Consider the following 22,454-nt stretch of genomic DNA (forward strand, 5'->3'; position numbering starts at 1 on the left):
AGCTCAGGTCATGATCCCAGGGTCCTGGGATCGAGCCCTGCATCGGGCTCTCTGCTCAGCAGGGAACCTGCTTCCTCCTCTCTCTCTGCCTGCTTCTCAGCCTACTTGTGATCTCCGTCTCTCTGGTAAATAAATAAAATCTTTGGGGGAAAAAAATAAAAGCAGACAATGGGTAGTTATTATCATTCACATTCTCTTGTTTATATGCTATTCTAATGAAAGAATTAAAGTTGCTCAGTTTAAGCATTTTCTAAATAACCTATATTATGTTACACAATTCAAATACATGTTTGATTATAAGAAGGACAGGCCCACAAATTTCTCCCTTAATTTTGAGGCTTTCTCTACTACAGGGCGCAAAGGAGGGGTTTTACCCAACTTGACCCAGTAGCAACATCAGTAGTGAGAGAAGCAGATGTTCCATGCCTCTTGGTGTGATGCAACACAAACCATACCCCATCTCCCGAGGCAATCCTGCTTTAGGTTTTTCTTGATACTAATTGAATTTCTCCAGTTTATAAGAAATAAGGTAAATGCCTTACAAAGATTGTAAAGTTAAAATTCAAAAATGGCAAGACAAATCTGGATGGTGGAATACTGCCTCTTCAACAAGTCCATGTCATGAAAAAAAAGGGAGAAGGGATGGTTAGCCTTGAGTAAAAGATATTCTATGGCCAAACAGCCAAATAGAATGCCTTGCCTTATATTAAACACTAGTTTGAATAAGTCAGATACAAACCAGTTGGCTCTAAGTATAGGCTCCTTATTAAGAAATTATTTTTTAAAGATTTATTTATTTATTTGTGAGACAGAGAGAGCAAAAGCAGGTGAAAGGGCAAAGGGAAAGGGACAAGCAGAATGTCCACAGAGCAGGGAGCCTGATACAGGGATCAATCCCAGGACTCTTGAGATCATGACTTGAGCCAAAGTCAGATGCTTAACCAACTGAGCCACCAAGGTGCCCCAAGAAATTATTTTCATTTACTTAAGCATGATAGTATTTTGGGTATGCTGGAAGATGTTTTCAAATTTTGGAGATAACAAAAATGATATATTCAAGACTGAAAAGTCATATAGTCTATATAATCTATTAATATTATTATAATCTATTAATCTAATACTTCAGCATATGAAAAATAAAATAAAAATTTCACCATACCATATATTTAAAATTAGTTTCATTAATTGGGTATTTGTAATAAATACTAAAATACACAAGAGAGTGTAAAGATACGAACTCAAGTTTGAATAACATTAACAGGAACATAAACACTGACTCATTTAATCACAGCAAAACAATTTTTTAAAAAAATAATTTTTGCAAGCATATTCAACCCAAATCTGATGATCAAATATGGTTTTACAATGGGATCAAAAAGATGCATTATTGATAGAAATCTCTAGAGGTCACTCTAATAATTTAAATATATTTGTACCAAATCAAGCTGTAAAGCTCTTTAACAATACTCTAAAATTTCACATAGATCAAGTAACTGCTATATATTCTAACAACATTTTTTAAAGAATAATAAATATCTGATTATAATAGATTCTTCAAGTTTAAAAGGATGGCAAACAGGGCAGAGTAACTTACTCATGACAAAAAGCTCTATGCACAAGACAGTGACTTCCACTGCTGTGAAAGCAGTATATTACTTAGTAAGGAGAACAAAGGTGATAGGGAACGAAGAACAACAAGACAGCATCTCAATAATGTCCCAGAAAATGTGCACCTGCAACAAGGTTTCCAAGTGTTCCTCACTGAAACAGCATGAAAGGATAAGGGGTAGGGTGTGCAATCTGTAACCTGAGCCCCTATCCCTCAGGAACACTAGGGACCCAGTGAAGGCCAAGAAAGCAGGTGCCTCTTACTCTGTAATCGTAGGTGGCATCTGGGTTCTCATCACAGGCGATGACCTCAGGAGCCATCCAGTAAGGGGTGCCTATGAAGGTATTTCTCCTCCCAACCGTCCGGTCGAGCTGAGCACTCACACCGAAATCAACTGTGGGAGAAAGAGAAAGGAAGGGGTAGAACATAATTAACAAACAAGTAAACCACAAGACGAAGAAATATGAGGAGGAGGTGTCTTCAGTATAAGCTCAAAGAGTTTCATGGACATGTAAATTCCTTAAGGTCACCAGCATCAATAAGGAGTACTGTCTCCAGAGCAAATCTGCAAAAATGACAAAATCTTCTACCAGTCTATAGGCTCCTGGGAGGCGTGGACCCAGCTACTTCCCTGGGCTTCCACGACAGTGACCACTAGAGGGACTTTTGGATGAATTAGGATGTTCAGTGCTTGCAGGAAACATACCTGCCGCAAACAAGATCAAGTCATAGAAAGCTCTAAGTTCAGGAGAATTGACTAACACCCACGTGACTCAGCTTCTTAAACAGCACTTAACCACAGAAAGAGAAGAAACCCACAAAGGTTGTCTGGAAAGTACAGAGTAATGACTTCAATAAAGAGAATCAAGCTAAATCACAAATATACTAAGAAACACTCCTCAAAGTACCCAGGACGTCTGATTTTTAGAGTGACCCCCACATCCCACTCAGCTGAACAATGATGATCCTCTAGAGGAAAGTTCAAAGATGGGAGGCAGAGCTGGCAGGAAGACCAGGGTCTCTAATGGAATGTTTGCTGACAGCACTAGGAGGACTGCATGATGGTGGACGAGCTCCTGCAGAAGGGCTTATGGAGGGTTGAGATCACTCACAGGGTCTGGGTTACAGATTTAGCAGGCAGAACATGCTCAGAAAACCACCTGGCCAGGAGATGGGCTCACATGTCCTGACACAGAGACACATGTGCTGGGCAGTACGTGCCATTTGCAGTTACAAGTGATCACCAAGTGATTACAGAAGGACTATCACAGACCTGGCACCAACAGGCCAGCGCAGGGAACACACACAGCTTCCTAAGTCACTAGGAATGAGAACAATTTAAGTGCCCTATCTTAGCTTTGAGGGTATTTCCCCAATGGGCACACTAATCCTCCACAGATGACCAAGAAATGGAGGTACTATGCAAGAAAGCAATAATGAAGATTCTGTTTTTAAACTACTGTGACTAAGATTTTTGAAAGATAGACTAGATTTTCTAATAACCATAAACAATTTTTTTGTGTGATGCCTTACCGGAAGAAAACTTAATGCTAATTGTTTAAAAATTTGACAGAACCATTATATAAAAGTGGGATTGAAAAAAAGTTCAAATCCAGGTAAAGGAAACAGGAAATACAGAAGAACCATTACAAAATCATCTCCAGGAAGATACTTTGGACTCCATCCATCCATGCATAAATTTACTGAGCCCCTACTACATTTAAAGCACTATGCTAGGTGCCAGATAAGAATACTCTTGTAAATAAAACATCCTAATCACTACACTTCCAGAACTTATATTCTAGGAAATAAGTCAGAAATATACATAAAGAAACAGCTGTATAATTATAAATTGTGATCAGGAAGAGTAAGGAAATAAGCGGTAGATCAGAAGGTCAGGGCATAGAGATCAGAGCATCAGGGAAGAAAGGCCTCTGAAGACGAGGAAAAAATTACCACCTCAAAACTGTTCCCAACGGGGAACAGTATGTGCGAAGACGCTGTGAGACATTCCAAGGAAGTAAGAAAATGAGTTAACTGGACAGGGAGAAAAGTGAGAATGGTCACAAAATGGGGCTGGAAAGTATTAGGGGCCATGGCTTTCTGTGGGCCATGGTAAGAAATGCAGATTTTATTCCAAGTGAAATATGAAGCCACTAAAGGTATTTAAGGAAGAAAGTGCCATGATCTGACTTAAACATTAGTCTGTCTACTATATGGAGAGCAGAGCAGGGGAGAAGCATGGCAGGGAGGGAGGCTGGAGAAAAAGCAGTAAACCCAGTTCCCACTTCTTAAATAGAACAGAAAGAGAAAATCTAAGTAATAGAGCTTTTAGCTAAATGCCAACGAGGTAGGGAGTTGCTGCTGGTTTGCACCAGGGCCAAGTATTACATCATGTGCACGTGTGTCACATACCAAGTTTCACCTCTGCATTCTCAGTCAGCAATACATTCTGGCCCTTGATGTCCCGGTGAATCACATGATGGATGTGAAGATGTGCCAGGCCCTGAAGAGGAGAGAGATCTGAATTTTAGTTCTTTGTTGCTGCAAATAAAGAGCCCAGAACACACTTTTTATAACAAAGCACATGTACAGGCCACAAGTTTTATGAATCACATTTAGAACATACTACAACTCAATTGTTGTGCATTTCCAGGAACACATTACCAATAGCACCACACAAACAGAAAGAAGTACCCACCCCCCAGTTCCAATGGGGTAGGTCCCCTGTGTGAGCAACATGACCAGTTTCTAGCTGCTCCTTGAAGACACACTCTAGATTACCATCTGCAGTTTCTCTGCTGTAATTTGTGCTATTTGTGTACAGGGTGGTTCCTTTCCCACGCTACATGTCCATCTTTCAGTGGGTGACCCCGTGGGTATATTTGAACTAGACCCATCCCAGGGGAAAACACAAAGAGCCAGAGTGCGGTTTCAAGTCTGGCTCTTGAACACTGCCTAGTTTTCCCACTGCATAGTGACAAATTACTAACTACTGATCAAGCCCACCTCCACCCCAAGTGTAAAACAATTCTGCCATCAAAAGCTTTATGTTCACACAAAATATCTTTCTTTCCCAAGGAAATAAACCCCTACTGGGCACAGAGCACTTTCTGATGACCTTGTGTCAGGAATGAAGCCCAAGAGCCATGTCTCTTATGAGAGGTGGAAGAAGAACAAGAACACATTTTGCATCCAACTACGAATTGAGACAAAAATGGGTCATTCTCACAACTCCTGTTCTTGTTCTGTCTTTAGCTAGACAAGCCAAATCTACAGCTTGCCTCCTTAAGATACAAACAAGCTATTTATTCTGAAATGTCTCAATTGAAAAAAGGCTAGATCAGAGAAGCAAGGGTTTATTTAATTTTCCTGTTTGATTTTTTGTGTGAGGTTTTATTGTTACCATTACTGTGTAGGATACGCATTAAATATAACAGCTGCTCTAGAACACTAATTTTTCTAACACAGGGGTTTCTAAACAATAATTTACTAGTCTGCTTATAAAGCAGAATAGTGTACTTGATGGCTCTGTTTATTTTTCTACCACACAGGATGTGCAGTGTTATACCACAAAGCACTGACTAGGGGAAAAAGCACTAAAAATATTTGGTATGTTAGTGCTATAGTTAGGAAGAAAGTCTCTTCTTTCAGCACAGCATAACTCTGAACAGCAAAGAAAAAACAAACAAACAAAAAATGTAGCTTCCCTGATTCTTTCATAATTCCTACTTCTGCTACTTCAGTTCACTTTATATTCTCTAACTTTCCCAAACTCCCTTTTTATATTTTCACAGGATTATCTTAGCAACAAACTTAAGTATCCACATCTTCTCAAACAATGTGGCCTGCACAGACTCTTGTTTCTTGTAAGTGATAAATGTTAAGAAACATTTACTACCTGGTCCTACTGCTGAAGGAGTGCAGTGTCTCGAGGTGAAAAATCACTCAAGGTATGTCTAAAACCCTGTAGGCACTGTAAATTTGAGTTATGATTATTCTAAATGAGTACATCTTTCCCTGTATGCAGAGAAAATGTATGTTCAACTACTCTTGTATGCTCAACTCTTTCCGTGCCAAAATTAAACCACAATTATGCCTCCTTAGCAGAGATAGTCCAGATAGAAATACACACTAAATACCATTCTAGAGTGAATGCATCAACGTTTCAAAGCTAGAAAACATTTTTCCTGTAACTCTATCTCATTCAAGGACATGGGGTAAAGGAAAAGTTAAAGGCTGTCCTTCAGTATTGGTTACGAAACACTGTAAGTACCCATACCCACTAGGAATTTCGGTTTCCACTAACACACATCAGTGGCTGTGTAGACTATAAACATGGAAGCAGGCTGGGATGGACACTCTGGCTTGTTGGTAAACCTTTGGTCTCAAGGGTTCGGGAGCGAGCCCAGGAGAGCTTTCCTACTTATGCCTGAGGCCTACAAGCTCATGACTCTCAACCTTCTGAGTATCTTAACTATTATTATAACATGTGAATCTAACACCTACTAAAGAATGAGGACAAGTTTTGCCACTGCAGAAAAGAGCTAACCACCAATCTCTTTGAGAACCCAGGTTATTCACTTGGTCTGGCTCTGTCTGTTCCCACAACAGCTCCCTCCTTCTTATCATACTGCTTTCTCTTTATCAAAGTAGATTGTCAGCAATTCCGGTGAAAAACACACACTAGCATGTGACACACCGACTCTTCCAGAGCCTTGTTTGGTTTTAGTTCACTTAGACTTTTGTCGTAGGAAAAAATCCCATTCCAGATGAAATGTAAATGAAGGAAACACTTGTTTCGGGTGCCCCCAAGGTGAAAAACATTTGCTATATCTCAAAATGATGTCCATTAAGCTCTTATATTCAGGCCAGTCAGGGGCTTCAAACAACCTGGGCATCTTTTGAAATGATGCCTGAGATCAATCAAAGTAAAATAACTAAATATGTTTATTACAAGACAGGTAAACAATGCTTGCCTGTATATATAAAAACATGTAAATTATCTTTGATGGCTGAAATACATTTGATGCCTAGGACATTTATACTAAAATCTAGTTCTTTGCTTAAGAAATTCCACATTAAGGGCGCCTGGGTGGCTCAGTCAGTTAAGTGTCTGCCTTTGGCTCAGGTCATGATCCCAGAGTCCTGGGATTGAGCCCTGCATCAGGCTCTCTGCTCAGTGGAAGCCTGCTTCTCTCTCTCCCACTGTCTCTCTCTGTCAGATAAATAAAATCTTCAAAAAAAGAAAAAGAAAGAAAAAGAAATCCCACGCTGGAATTATATATAGAAAAGGTATGTGTAAGTATATAACAGAAAATAATGACAACAACTAATATTTACTAACAATCAGTTATATACCCACATGTTACATTAAATGATTCATATACACCAACTCACTTAATTCTCATTACAATGTTATTTCCTTCACAGGACCGGTATCTAAATTTTACAGAAGGAAGTAAATCCCGAAAGGGGAATACCTTTGCTAGGGGTACGCAATAGGTAAGTAGCAAAGGCAGGACTCAAACCCACATCTGACTCACTCTAACCACTATTCTCTCCTGCCGACCATGCCAAGAGTTTTAGTTGTTAACATAATAAATACATCTGCCCACTTGCTGAACTCCTTCACAGTAATGCAGGGCAGGATACTTAGTTTTCCACTTTTAGACTCTGCCTGCTAATAATAACCATAAAAGATAGGTCCCACATGTTTTAATAATGAAATCAGAGAGTGATTACAAAAAGAGGGTTCTCCCACCGCATCCCCTACAACTTACTTTCTTAAGGGAATTGATTGTTTTTTCAAGGGCTTCATAAAATATCTAAGTAAAAAGAATTAAAACACAACTCTCTGAATTCTTTTTTTTATAAACTGGCAGTCCTCTATGAAATTTAAATATAAAAGTAGGGTAAATTTGCCTCTAAGTAAAAAAAGATAACCAGTTTTTCTTATTAGTGAGAGAAGCCTAAGAATTAGATTCCAGTTTAATTCCACAGTATTTATTTTTTAAATGTGGTGGGTAAATGAAATCCAACCAAGTAATTTGAATGTGTAATTAAGGGGTAAAGTAGACAGAAAAACTGGGACAGCTGGCCAAAGGAAAAGAGGCCCACTGGTAACTCACATGCACTTTTCAAATGCAAAATATAGAGACCCTTTGCCTATAATGTCTGCGTTATCTCTATTACTGAAAGCAATCATTTAGAATCTGCTAAAACAGTAGTTCAGAAACTTTAACATCATAAACCAGCTTTCCAATTGGCTGTAAACAACATTAAACAGTAGAACTTTTCCTTGTAAATACTGCAACAGAATCTAGCAGTTAATGCCAAAGTCCACAAGATGATTTTGAAAGCCAGCATTTGATAATCAATATTGATTCATAAGCTTAGACAAAGGATTCCTATAAAAACAATAGTTAGAGACTATTTCTCTTCACTTGATTTTCTTTTTAACACCTGGAGGGTAAATAGGGAAATGCAGAAAAACTATTTTTGTTTAAGTTACTTTCTTTAGATACTTGTCACAACCAAAACCATGATGCAGCTTCAATAATCAAAGCCAGCAAATTATACAGAGCCCTTGACTGTCATGAAAAGAACAATCTATACAGTTATAACTAATGCAAAGAAATATTTCGGGCTAGGAAAATGAAAATGGAAACACAACACCATGCACGGGACACCAGAGACACACCCTTCTTCTTACCCTTAGGATTTCTCTGGAGATGTAAGCTATCCAGTCTTCCTTGAGTGTGTTCCCTTTGGTGTTCTTCACAAGGTCTGTAATGGACCCAGCCCCACAGAACTCCATAACAAGCTATTGGGCAGAAAAGACACATGGTGACTAGCATACCTCAGCAACCAGTGAGAACATCACCACAATCTGTACACACTGAACATTCATCAGAAACACAAAGTCTAACTCTTTGAGTCTTTCCTAAAGATCTGGGTACATGATCAAATTTGGAAGCATCCAAATTACTGAGAGCCCATTTCACCCTCCAATTTATGCACTGTTTATGTTTAGTCCAGCAGATTAAGGGTTTTTGACATTTTACAGCACATCTCCCAGTGCAGAGATTGTGAAATATTCCTCCTCACTCCCAAGGACATGGGCATGGGAGGACGATTTTGTCCTTAATTAGTACCCAATTATGAGAAATCTGATAGAGATACTCTAACATCTTTTCTCATTTGCTAGCATCCAGATATCCTCTTTCATACACGATTCTCAAACTATTTTATATTAAGAGAAATGTGATTTTAAGCAGTGCATAATTTTAAAAATACTTTATTTACAATACCTAAATGTTTATATAAAATAAACACAAGTAGGTTTTTTAAATATCAGAAAATGAACTAAACTGAGCTATTCTAAAATTTTAACTTTGATTGGATTTGGGCAATGAAGACAAAGGTTAAAATTAAGGCAAAATATTGCAAATTTCCTATAATGGTTTTTAAAAATTAGAAAAAATATTTATCTTCCTGCTTTATAAGTCCAGTACCCTTGGTATAACTAATGTGATAACCATAGCTCTAACAGCATCTCAGTGTCATCATCTTCAGTATAGATGTGGCTGAGTAAGAGATAAGATTGAATGTATATTAATTCTAGAAATTTCCCTGGAATTTACTGTTTTCAATTAACTGTTATCATTAATATTATTAATACTGATATGTTTGTCCCTTACTTCCAGGTAGTAAAGAAGATGCATTTATTTGTGCTTCCATATTAATTTCCATAAATAAAGTATTGATTTTTCAAACTCCTAATTTCCTTGCTATTTGGTTATATTCCTTTTAAAACATAACATTTTATTACTGAAACAAAGTTAACTCTTATCCATGCAATGTGAAATCAACATAAAAATAAACATACAGTATACCTTTAACCAAGAAGGCTAAGGAAGATAACAGGCACTATGCCCTTTGTCTTTGCTCTTCTCTCCACCCCCCTCCTCCCCTGGAAGGTCCTTAATGTCTTTTGAGTACCACCAGAGAGAAAACTCCTCAAAATGCTTGGGAAACATTTGCCTACCCAGAGTTGGTCATCATGTCCTGGAGGGCTCTTTTTAATGAAAGCACCATAATAGGTTGCAATATTTCTATGATGAGAATATTTCTTCAACATATTTATCTCCAGTTTGATTTCTTCCTCTTCATCCTTAAGAAAAAATAAAAAATAAAATGTGTGGCTTTTGAATGTCAAGCATGATTTTAAATTCCCCACCCATGGGCAGTAATACAAGTTCCCAATCCCTCCAGCAAAGGAGGAAGATACATTCACTTTATCCTGATAACAAGAACTGGGGACTTTAACAGGACTCATTCTTTTTTTAAAAAAATTTTATTTATTTGTCTGAGAGAGAGCGAGCGAGAGCGAGCACAGGCAGACAGAGTGGCAGGCAGAGTCAGAGGGAGAAGCAGGCTCCCTGAGGAGCAAGGAGCCCGATGTAGGACTGGATCCCAGGACGCTGGGATCATGACCTGAGCCAAAGGCAGCTGCTTAACCAACTGAGCCACCCAGGCGTCCCAGGACTCATTCTTTGAAATGCCTTTAGAAGTTATGCAAGAAATGCGGAAGTACAAAAGTTACAGATATATATAAGAAGCAGATGTAGCAGCTTTCCACAAATTATGATACCTGAACTTCAATTTGCTCATCTGGAAAAATGGGAGGAAAAAGAGAACAGACTGATACTATTTGACTAATTAAAAGGAAAGGCTGTTTCTTTTCTAAAAGGTATTTGTGAATAAAAATCATCTGGCACAGTTATGGCACAGAAAGTTCACCTGTGACAACCTTGCACAAAAACATTACCTTCTGGTGTGGCCACAGTCAGATTACTGCATACAGACCAGCCCCACAGGCCCATGATAGTTGGCATGCTTAATGAGATCCTCTACCCCAAAAAGAGATTCAGGAGAGTCCAGCGACCCATAGTAATACAACATCACTCAGTGATAGCAGGTTGTTTTAGACTTGGCTCATCCCCCAGCCTCCTGCTTTATTAAAGTTAAGATGAGCAGAAGAAACATATACAGAGTTTGTGTGAGAAGATCGAAGGGAGATGAAAGAAGAGATGGTGACACAAGTCTGGAAAATAAAAATAAGTTGCCCTTGTGAATGGGGAGGGCTGCCAGTCTCAGCCTTTCTCTCTCATATACCCCGGGGGCAGAACCTGCAACAGCATGGTTGTTGCAGACAAATGACACAGCAAGGGCTCTGCCACACGACCTGCAGAGTTCATAAGTAAGATTTATGGCTAGCATGAGAACCAGGGGAAAGCAGAGTTAAAGTCATGAAGAGGAGAGAAGGTGGAAGAAAAGAGAAAAACAGCTCTAGCTAGAAAAGCCACGTTTGAGGAAAGATAAAAATCTTAAAGACAAAGGTGATAATCAGATCTCCAGAATTCCCTTTACTACATAACTTTTCAAAAGAAAATAATGACTGGTCCCCTACAATGTCCCCACTTCTCCACACTGGCACGCTCATTCTACTTATAACTGACTTGCTTCCTTCTCCAGGAAGACTTGGGCTTTCTGAGCAGTCAAGGGTCCTGTACGTGGAAGTATAAAAGAAAAAGAGAAGGCCATGCATGTGAAAGCTAGTGCATCGATGTGGACTCACACAGGCTGAAGAAACCTAATCTTGCAGCCTGGCACCTCCAAAAACCATTCATAAGGACTCACAGACCTAAGTAAGTTTGGTTTGAAAATACTGCTGAGATAAAAGCTACAACAGCATTAATTAGATATTAGTGATGAGACCAAATGAAAAAAGAAAAGGTCTTCTTAAAATAGAACTTTCAGCTGTACACTACCACTTTAGAAACCTCATGTAATAAAACATGGAATCATCTTAGAACAGGGATTCTTAAGATGGTGGCCTCCAGCGTGGTCCTCAGACATAAGTATCAGAATATTACAGCATATTAATAGGTTGTCACGTAACCTCGGCAGATGGTGGCTACAAATATGAAGCAAAGTAACACAGCCAAATACAGTCTATATAATAGTTTGTATGTACTAATTATCATTCAAACCCTGTATATATGAAAAGACACCACATGGGTATCATTTCAATCTGATTTAAACATGGCCATGTTTAAAGCTGCAATGAAAACTGAGATACTGAATAACTAGGATAACTATCTCAATTCTAAACAAAAGTAGTGTTTAGCCTGACTAATATTACAGAAAACACACTTCTATTTGGGATCTTTCTTCAAAGGAATTTTATACTAAATCATAAAAGAGTGACAATTTTTTTTTAATGTAAGGCACAAGGAAGCACGCCCCAAACATGACTAGAAAGCCCAATTCACCAAAAGCTTTATCTTGTGCTCTTCCCACATGTTCCTATCAGGCACAGTGTATAATGACCACAACTTGTTGGCACACAGCACATGGAGCCTGTTCCCTCCTGAGTCACCACAACTAACCACTCACTCCCAGCAATATCTGGGAGCAGCCCAGGACAACCCTAACGGGACTTGTGAAGACCAAAAGATTCCTATCAAAAATTAGCACCTGACTATGGCCATAAACAGGCTCTAGTAGAAAGGCATGTGATATCACTCCTGGCATAAAGCCTATAGTTAAATATGTTGGGCCCTGAAAAATTAAACACCTCACTTTCCTTCCACTGGATCACGACTAGGTAAGTCAACTAAAGGTTTGATTTTTTTTTTCCTTTTATCCAAAATCAGTCAACGTACAAATATCTGGGATATAAAGACTACAGAAAAGCAAGCAAAAAGAACAATGTCGAACTAAAATGGGGGAAAATAAAAATATTGATTTTAATTTTGTATTTGCAGCCAATCATGCCATGAAGTATGTGCATCTTAGTGGGTTACAAGGCTCTGCTTTACTGAATTCATCCCTAACTACTTCCCTCCACTCTTCATATTGCTAAAATTATTCCAAGGGTCATAATTCCATTATGCTCTGCCGGTACGTTCCACTTCTTGACAGAAAACAAATGTTAACTACAATTCTCCCATGAGAAGCTTCCTGAGCAATAACTAAGGATCACAACACATTTTGTTTAGTTTTCGTATTTTCTTTCTTTAGCAACACAAACCTATGTCTTCTAGGATCTGATTTGTTCACCATTCTTTGTAAGAATTAAGAGCTTCCAGAGACACTTAATATTTTCAGAGCCCACGGAGTTTAAATTCTTGAGCATTTCATACATTTAAAAATTGTCACAGGGTTAAATTCAGTGTTATCCACTGGTGTGAAAGACACTTAATATGCACAATGCTAGATACTTTTGGCAGATTATCACAGCACAATCTATTTCCTTAAGTCCAAGATGCCACTAGATAGAGACACTAAAGTACTTTATGTAATGAAACTCTGATTCACCATCAACCATAACACATACATTTTAACATTTTTGAAACTGGGCTACATATTAGAAACAATACTATATAAGAACAACTTAAATACAACCAAGTTTGGCAACTCTTTTCTTAATACGACTGAAACATCCAAGTATGATCCGGAAATATAGTAATCAGATTAACGCCACCTGCCAGAGTACTTCTGAGATTTTAGTAGTCAAATCCTGGAAGCATATGAAACTGAACTACCAAAAATATCAAAAGAAACACACTGTCCTCTCGAATTAGTGTTTTAGGAACTATTTATACATACTTTGAACATTCCTTCTCTTGCTTCTATGATTTAAAAATGACTATTACACATTTTATAAGATAAAAGGATATACAGCACCACTAATTTTCATATTCTAATTAAGAGTGCCTGCCTTGGAGGAAAAACATTAGAAATGGATGCAGAATCTGCCACTGGCTCTGAGCCAACTACAACTGGAATCCCAATTATGACTAATGTATATAATACATGTTATCTTTGGAGTGATAATAAACCAATCTCTGAATTCCAATTTCCTTTTGGTCATTAGTTAAAAACAAGTTTGGTGGTCTCATTCAAACATAAAATATGCACCCACCACCCCCACCATACACCCCATTCAGCCTGAGAAAATACAGTAGAAAACAGAATTGGCAGGCTAGAACTGAAATTTAACAACAACAATCCCATATATGAAAGAAGTGGACAAAACGACATGACCTAAGTTTATATATCCCATTTCTCTAGGCCACGTCCAAATGACCTTGCCCTTCATTCTCCTCTTTAGAAGGGCACAATCATATATAGATTAAAACAAAACTAAACTAAACTAAAGGTAACTAGAGAAAGGAGAGGGAACCTTTTGGTGACAAAAGGGAAGGCTCCCTCCTGGTTTTCTCCAATGATGAGGCAGCTGCTAGGCTCGACTCAGCGATTTAATGCAGCTGATGCCAATTAGCATTTTGGACTCCAACCAGGGGAGCCAACTCTCATAGAAAAGGTCTTTGTTTTCAACTGGAAGAGGACTAGGGAAGGAGTTTTCTGTTGCCTTCCTTGGCCGCTTAGAGGATGGAGGAGGGAGAAGCATCTGAATAGTGGTAATTTTCAAAAGCAGCTATGAATTTGTATATAAGTCATAGGGCAAACCCTGCCCACTCCACCATTTGAGCACAAAGGAGTACATATTATGACTGTATTTTTTAAATTGACTCCTTAAAATGTTTTTTAAACTGTTACCCAAATTCTCTTTCCTTCCACTGATGGCAGTAATGATATGAGGAGAGACAGGCAGACATCAGAAAAGTTAATTGGGAGGAACCCAGGGGATTGGGAAATATTCTGAATAATCATCTTTTTTTCCCAGCATAATTCTTTACAGAATTAGATCTACCCATTCATAGTTGGAACAAAAAAAGAAAACGTGATTCATTATCCACTCTATCTTTGCCAGTAGAGAGAGGGCTGATAAAATGAGATATACAAATATCTGTCAGATTCGCCATCAAAATGTAAAAATGAATATACACTTAGAATGAAAACACCGATTTTAAAAGATCAGTTTAATCTACTTTTTGTTTTAGTAAACTCTTCCCAAACCCTCCACTCTGTGACTATGAACTAGGAGAAAAATGAGAGGAGATTACCTTTCACAGGCAAATCCCAATTACACCTGAGAGTATTATTCAGTACTACACCAGCTGAATTAATCAAAATTATTATTATTTTTACTCAGACACACAAAAAGTTATACAACTTAAATTCACTGACAATTCAACCAAACGGAAGTGAAGAGACCAATGTAGGCAAACATTCTGCAACAAAATAAGGTTACAGGATCTGGTTCTGGTGGTCAAAGAAAGGAATGGCACTTTCTTTAAAATTAATCAGCCCACTTCTCCCAAGATCAGTCAGTCCCAGAATAAAAATCCAAAAGAAAAATTACAAAATAATGTAACCAAAATGGACACTTGAGACATCTTACTCAAGAAGAAACACTGTTTTGGGACGCCTAGGTGCCTCATTCGGGTAAGCAGCTGCCTTCCCTTCAGGTCATATTCCCAGGGTCCTGGGATGGAGTCAAGGTTTCAGGCTCCTTGCTCAGCAGGGAACCTGCTTCTCCCTCTGCCTGCTCTGCCTGCCACTCCCCCTGCTCCTGCTCTCTCTCTCTCTCTCTCTGACAAAATCTAGAAAGAAAGAAAAAGAAAGGAAGGAAGGAAGGGAAGAAGACACATACACACTGTTTTGGACCCATTTCAGAATAAAAGACATGCTCTCTAGTTCTGTTAATCAGTGGATGACTTCTGGGACTCCAAAGTCTAAGTGCAATGGCCCCAAGGCCCTTAACCTGCTCTGTCTTTTGTGTCTACAGGCACCACAAAGAACTTTTACTAGACACAGCAAAGTATCCACAGAGCCCTCTAGCTCTTCTGTCTTCTACAAAGTCTGCCAGGCTACATTACATTACAAGCTGTATTTCAGTGAGATACCATCACTGAACTGGTACCTAGAAAGTGTGTGGCAAGAAAGAGAATGAAACAATACAATAGTACCATTTCCCTGGATGGACATGGTAGGTGAGTGATGGGGGACAACTTGAGGCTGTGATGAGATGATGCAGGATGGTGAATACACTTCACTCCATTTTCTTCCCCATCACTCACTCATGAAGTCTTGGGAGACTGATGCTTCCATAACTGACACCAAGAACCACAAGGAGGCCAAAATATATCTCTGCGATAGTCCCCTACCTAAAAGCTCAACATGGCAAATAAACATGATGCTCTTACTCAAACAAGAAAGTCAAATAAGACAGATCACTATTCCTCTAGGATCTAATGAAACTAATACAATTTTCTGAAGTTTGCGATCATCAAAACCAGGAAGCCCTAACAATTGGCATCAAGCTCCAATCTATGAGACATAACACCATGGGTACAAATGCCTTCGGTAATGTTAACTTGAAACAGTTCGTGTCAGTACTTAATTTCAGAATCCATCCATTTTCTCCCTCCATGAGGGAAGTAGCTATACACACACACACACACACACACACACACACACACACACCCAAGAGTACCTGCTCTTGAGGACCCTAAAATATAGCAACCTAAAGCAGGACCTGAATCCTAGACTTTGAATGAAATGTCTGCCAGATAAGGCTCAGTGGGGCCAAACTAAAATCCCCCACCCAAACACCTGACTATAATGGAAGAAAACCAGAATATGTCACCCCAAAATACGCTGCTTTGGCATAAGGGTTATTCTGAACTAAGAGCACTTGAGAAAGAGCAGGTTTAAGGAGGACATGCTAACCTTCCCTTTTCTTCCTGAAAGCAAGAGAGAAAACTCCCATGTGAAAGAAGTCCTTCCTATACCAACTGAAAAAAAAAATTCTCATCACCAGAGACGGAGAGTTGAGGCCAAGAGAATTCTGATAAAAGCAAACCTTGTTAATATATCTCTTATCTTCCTTTAGCTTCCCCATGTATTTTAGTTACTTTTCCACTACTGCCTCTCTATTCAACCTAGTATGAAGGCATTTGGGTTTTGCCATTTCTCTGAGTCTTTCCTTTTCCTGCAACAGCTCCCACTAATATATATGTGATACATACCAATACACTTCTGTTTTTCTCTTGTTAATCTATCTTTTGTTACAGGGGCATTGGTCAAGAACCTAGAAGGACAGAAGGAAAGACTTCTTCTTTCTCTCTATAATTAAACTTGCAATTTTATTATGAGACCAAAAAAGATCAGTAATCCCAAATGCTCAGAAGACAAATATATCATTGACATCAACATTTTGCCATTTACAACACAATTAAGTACATTTAGATATTTACATTCATATTTTAAGGAGCAGACACAAAGAAAAAAGAAATGTTATCAAAGATTATCTCTGGATTATAGATATTTTCTTCTTTGATTTATTTTTTGAAGATTTTTATTTATTTGACAGAGAGAGATAGTGAGAGAGAGAACACAAGCAGAGGGAGTGGTAGAGGGAGAAGCAGGCTTCCCGCTAAGCAGGGAGCCCGATATGGGGCTTGACCCCAGGACTCTGGGATCATGACCTAAGCTGAAGGTAGACACTTAACAACTGAGACACCCAGGTGCCCCTAACTTATTTTTCTATAATTGACAGGTACTATTTTCCTAATTAGAAAAAGAAAAGTTAAGAAAAGAGTTTAGGTTAGAGGAGACAGCACCATAGGAATTCAAAATGAGTTTGTTTCTGGCAATTCACATGGTCTGGCTCCCTCTGTCTCGCTGGAATAAGAATCCTGACCCCATCCATGCTGTTTTAGAGTCAGTGCCAGTCTCCCTTCCACCTGTTGTCAGTTCTGAGGAAAAACTGTCAGGAGCCTGAAAAGTACCAGAACACTGCTGATTTATTTGCCTTCTACTCGGTCAGCTGCAGCACAGAACTCTGGCCTTCACAGTCATTTCTTACCATTTTCAACGATGATACCAATCCAGACCTGTAACTTCTTGAGATCAAAAACTTCCAAGCTTACGTGTTCCCTAGAGCAAAGGAGAAGCTAAATGGAGTCCAGAAGCAACCGTCATGCTATCTTCGCCTTTCTGACCTGCCAGAGGATCAGTTGAAGAGAATCTTGCCTCAGTCCATTCATACTCTTTCCTAAGTCAGTGGCAAACTTCATGAAGCTTCCCACAGTTCAAGCCAGAAAAGAATACCGTGCTCACTGAATATAGTCTTCCTTAATACCCTAAAAATCAGGCCCAAGTAATGAATGGCAACAAGGGGCACAGCTCTGAGGAAGGTATGGGTATGCTAAGTAGTACCTCTTTGGGCATTTCCTACTGGATCCATCTGTGTGCACAAGCACAAAGGCTCCTGCTTCATATCTGATGTGGTAAATCAGATAAAGGCTGGGCTCTGAAAAATGTCTTCAGTTAAAAGGAATGATGGGGGTGCCTGGGTGGCTCAGTTGGTTAAGCAACTGCCTTCAGCTCCAGTCATGATACTAGAGTCCAAGGATCGAGTCCCGTATCAGGGAGCAAGTGCGGAGCCTGATTCTCCCTCTGACCCTCCCCCCTCTCATGCTCTCTTTCTCTTTCTCTCTCATAAATAAAATCTTGAAAAAATAAAAATAAAATAAAAGGAATAATGGGCACTTCTGCTCCTGGCCAAGATTCATTATCAAGGACTAGATTTACTTTCCCACTAGACAACTACAATAAATAAAACATATGAAAAAGTTTTAAGACACTGGACATCAGGGATTGGAGGACAGTTGACCCCTGAGAGATGGGAAACATCAGAGAAGCTTTATAATTGCTCCAGTTTACTGCCTTAAGAGAGGTTTCAGGGACTCTTACAGAGGGAGGAAACCCAATAGGAGCCCAGGCAATTCTGAGTTGAGAGGCTGGGAAGACTAGGCAGCTAGAGTTGGCAGGAAAAAGACCAGAGAGGAGAGAGAGCTACTGGTGCACAGAGAGCACTAGTAAGCTCTAGAGACCAACTGTGTCAATTACCACAAGAAGGAAAGAAGCTTCAGTTTAAAGGCGTATACTGCCATTTTGTTATTTTCAAATAATTCTCTTCATTGTGCATAATTTGCATATCTGGAAAGGGATTCCCCCCCTCTTTGTTCTGAAATGGCAATTTACATTCAAATATAACTGAATGACTGCTGACACACATTTCACATGCTTGGAGAAGTCTCTGGAAGATCTTTGTAGAACTATTCCCTTAGCTCTGAGTATTCAAAGATGCTTACCATAGAAGTGATTCAAGAAGACAATGATTAAGTTTCAAATATCTCCAGGCAAAACAGAAAACAGAATCAACTTATTCTAACTGTTGACAGACATCCCCCCATTTAAGAGCTTTTATGTGACAGAATTCAGGTTAAGATCATTCATTTGGCAATAACACACTGCATCTACTCACATTCTGGGGAAGATGGAACTTAGCACAAACGTGGAGACCACTCCAACACTTCTCAAAACTTAAACCTGTGTGATCATTTCTCCACTACTGTGGTACAGAGGAAAGCTACAGAATGACATTGGAAATCATAACTTTAATAATTAAAATTTACCTCCTTATTTTTCAATTCCAACTAGGAAAATCATTCAAAATGTCTCTCTCTCCCACCTTTCTCTACTTCTTAGAAACATACCTAATCATTTGAAAAGAGAACATGAGAATATGAAATCAGAAGTTTCGAAATCCCAATAGAAAAATGACTCTACTTGACCAGCCAGTAGAGGATCTGATTCTAGGGCCACCATCTGCACTGGACTTGATATGCAAATTGACCCCACATCACTTCATAAAACCCAAAAGGGAAATTTTATTCTGAACTAAACACCAGTGTACTTCATAATAGTCACAGAAATTCCTCAAAATGTGTCCCCAAGCCTCCCAGCTGGAGAAAGCCTCTCCTCTCTAGAAGTCTCACTGTAGCTCTGCCCCATGCCAACTTTAAGTCTCAAGCTCCAGAAGCATCCAGAAGGGCAATGAAAACATTCAGTTACATAAAAATCACATGCTCTGGAGACAGATTATTGCTCTTCATAGCACTCACTGCCCCACAATGATTAGTTTAAAATCTATCTTCTCTATGAAAACATAAGCTCCAAAGACAAGGACTCTATCTTGTTCATTTCTATACCCTGACAGTGCCTATAACCCTGAGTATGTGGTAAGATATGTGATCTTTAAAAAAAAGAGAGAGAGAGAGTGAGAGAGTAAATCCTTGAGTCTCAGCATCCCTACACGTACGATGAGAAACCCTAATCCATTCCCAGCCAGTGAGTCACAAGCCAGGAGGGTGAATGAAAAAAGACCCTCATGGTGGCTAGTACACAGTAAGTACTCACACAAAGCCTGTAAAAGAGGAAGCCCAGCTGAACTCAAACCACATAAATCTGTGGCATCGCTTGCCTCTGGCAGTAGGTAGGTGAACAGACAATCAACAGCATGCACTCCGCCAGGCTTACTGACTCACTGCTGTGGTGGACTAAGAAGGCCTAGGCAAGGATGCCACACAACAACTAACCCAAGGGCCAGCAAGCAAAACAGGAAACACACTATTTTCTTTCTGACTGTTAGAGTTACATTAGGCCTAGTACTAAGAATAATTAGCAACAGGTATCACTAACTCTACATGCAGTTACCTCTGTTCACACAAGGACACAGTGATAAACCGCAGGTGCTCCTCTTGGAAAAACATTAAAAGATACCAAAATCCAGATTCCAAAGACTGAAGGGAACAGAAGACCAATTATCTTCAATATACGATTTAACTAGAAATAAGGTGACTTGTTCTGAGATTGGTATTAATCAATATACTCCCAAGCCTTGAGGAATGTTACAACTACCATGGGTATTTCATTCTGCAACTTCATGTTTTTTCATTCTGAGACTTGTTCTGAACACAATACATATTACTGCTGATATTGAGTATTATTTGCATTTTATCAAAAAATCTTTCTTTAAGTGTGATCTTAAAAGGTATATAGATTATTTAAAATGTAAATTTTATTGCATATAGGAATAAAAAGTGTTTTTCATAAAATAAATCTTTTACAGTGGAAGGCCATAATATAGTATTAAAGTAATCCAATTTAAACAGGACAACCAAAATAAAGTTTCCACAAATTTTGAAGACATAAGTTCATATTCTATCTTAACCTTGTTTCTTTTACCTCATATAGTCCCCCCACCACCCGAACCAGCAGCAAGCCTGCTATACAGCAATTACTTAAAGCAAAGGAAAGGTACAGATTTCTTTTTTTATATACCAGAAAGCTCAGTGATTGGCAATTTTTTTCTTATTTATGTAGAACTTCAGAGCAGTCTACTACATGAACCTCACAAAACTGCATAAGTCATTCTGGTCTAAAAATAGCTCATTAATTTGAGATCATGTTCCTTAATCCATTTTCCTCCTTTCATACACATACCCACATACATAAGGAAAAATTAAACTGCAGACTAGAATCACTGGAAGACAGACCTGAAAGGAAGGCCTGAGGACACTACAGATACTCTTCGTCTAGCAAAGGTCAAACTGTGCCACTCCCTAAAGAACATGGCAGTCCTCCCTTTCTTGGGATCACTGGCTCCCTGTATTCTAAACGACATGGAAGCAAAAACACACAGTGAGTATTTGTGTGGAGCCTCCTAATTCAGAGCAACTGTTTAAAACTAGAACTCTCACAGAGGGCAAGAAAAAGGACCACTAATTACCCCATGCCTACCCCTGAAGCTGGGGGGTGGGGGGGTGAGGGGGTAGATTTCTGCACAAAAACAGTAAAATCATCACCATTCGAACACATAAAGTACCTCAAATGGCATCTCCTCTGAAAGGAAACACTGATTTACAGAGATTTACAGATCTCTGATTTACAGAGATCAAAATGCAAATCAGTTACATGTTCAAATAACTTTCTCCAGTGAAGATCCCAAAAGGCCATTCATCAACCCAAACTCCTCTATGAACAAAGAAGGATGCTATCATATTGGAACCTGACCAACTCATTCACCCCCACCCAGCAACATAAACTGCTAAATTTTACCATCTACCAAGACCCAAAAAATGTAAGCTAGGAAGTTGCTAAGTCACTCCTCTTGACAGCCTTTTAGCAAGAACCACATCCCTATGTATGCCCATGGTATCAATGTATCCAATCAGCACATCGAGGGCCCACTTTGTAACAGACACCGTGCAGGCAGTGGAAAGAGAGAGACAGCAAAACAGGATCCAGAAACCGAAGGCTACTGACAGAGTCAGAAAAGGGCAACTAACTGTCCTGGAGGGGGAGAAAAGATCTCCTTGGTGCAGGTAGGGCAGATCTTACAGAACTAAGAATGCTGGGAAGCCAGTTTAAAAGAAATCCATGTAGCATGCAGGATGAAGCAACACCACTCACAGGCCAGCAAAACTACTTTTAAACTCTCTGAGCCCAGACTAAGTTATCAATAAAACAAAACAAATCCATAAGAAAAATCCAAGAAAACTCCCTCTTCGTATCAGGCTTAGTATAAATTGGCAACTTCATATTTGAGTTCATCAAAAGTGCTCACTCACTGTGCAAAGATGTTTACACACTGATGTATATTCAATAGCTAGGCTTTCTACTGAATACCTAAGCCTGGAGCTACAAACTGACACACAAGAGTACTATAGCCTCTGTCTGCAGAATTAATTAGGTTGATCTGTTTGCTTAACTAAACACACACACTGTGGGGGGCAAACTGACTTTAAAATTTTAGGTTCTCTAAGACTTGTAATCTTTAAAAGAGAAACCTCAAAATCAATAGGGAAAAAAAGAAATGTCTCTTGACTTAAGAGTTCAAAGCAAATAAGGGGTTAATTTGGGGCTTGCTATATACAGAGCTCAGATCCCCTAGATGGTTAATTTTAACTGAAGACAATGACATCCTTAATTTCTTGGGAGGAAAAAAATAAAAGTT

At 39.0% G+C, this 22,454-nt stretch overlaps 1 protein-coding gene across 26 annotated transcripts in view; it reads right to left on the minus strand.

Moving 5' to 3' along the window:
* Positions 1 to 22,454, minus strand: part of MAP4K4 (mitogen-activated protein kinase kinase kinase kinase 4) — a 198,078-nt gene that overhangs the window by 71,003 nt on the left and 104,621 nt on the right. For all 26 annotated transcript variants that reach the window (XM_032351743.1, XM_032351761.1, XM_032351740.1 and 23 more), the window contains exons 4-7: positions 9,660 to 9,785; positions 8,325 to 8,435; positions 4,025 to 4,115; positions 1,873 to 2,003 (exon numbers count right to left, since the gene is read on the minus strand). In XM_032351743.1, coding sequence (XP_032207634.1) covers positions 1,873 to 2,003; positions 4,025 to 4,115; positions 8,325 to 8,435; positions 9,660 to 9,785 — 459 coding nt within the window. The remainder of the gene's footprint in view (positions 1 to 1,872; positions 2,004 to 4,024; positions 4,116 to 8,324; positions 8,436 to 9,659; positions 9,786 to 22,454) is intronic.

The sequence above is a fragment of the Mustela erminea genome, chromosome 7 (genome assembly GCF_009829155.1).
Source record: "Mustela erminea isolate mMusErm1 chromosome 7, mMusErm1.Pri, whole genome shotgun sequence".
In the NCBI taxonomy this organism is placed as follows: domain Eukaryota; kingdom Metazoa; phylum Chordata; class Mammalia; order Carnivora; family Mustelidae; genus Mustela; species Mustela erminea.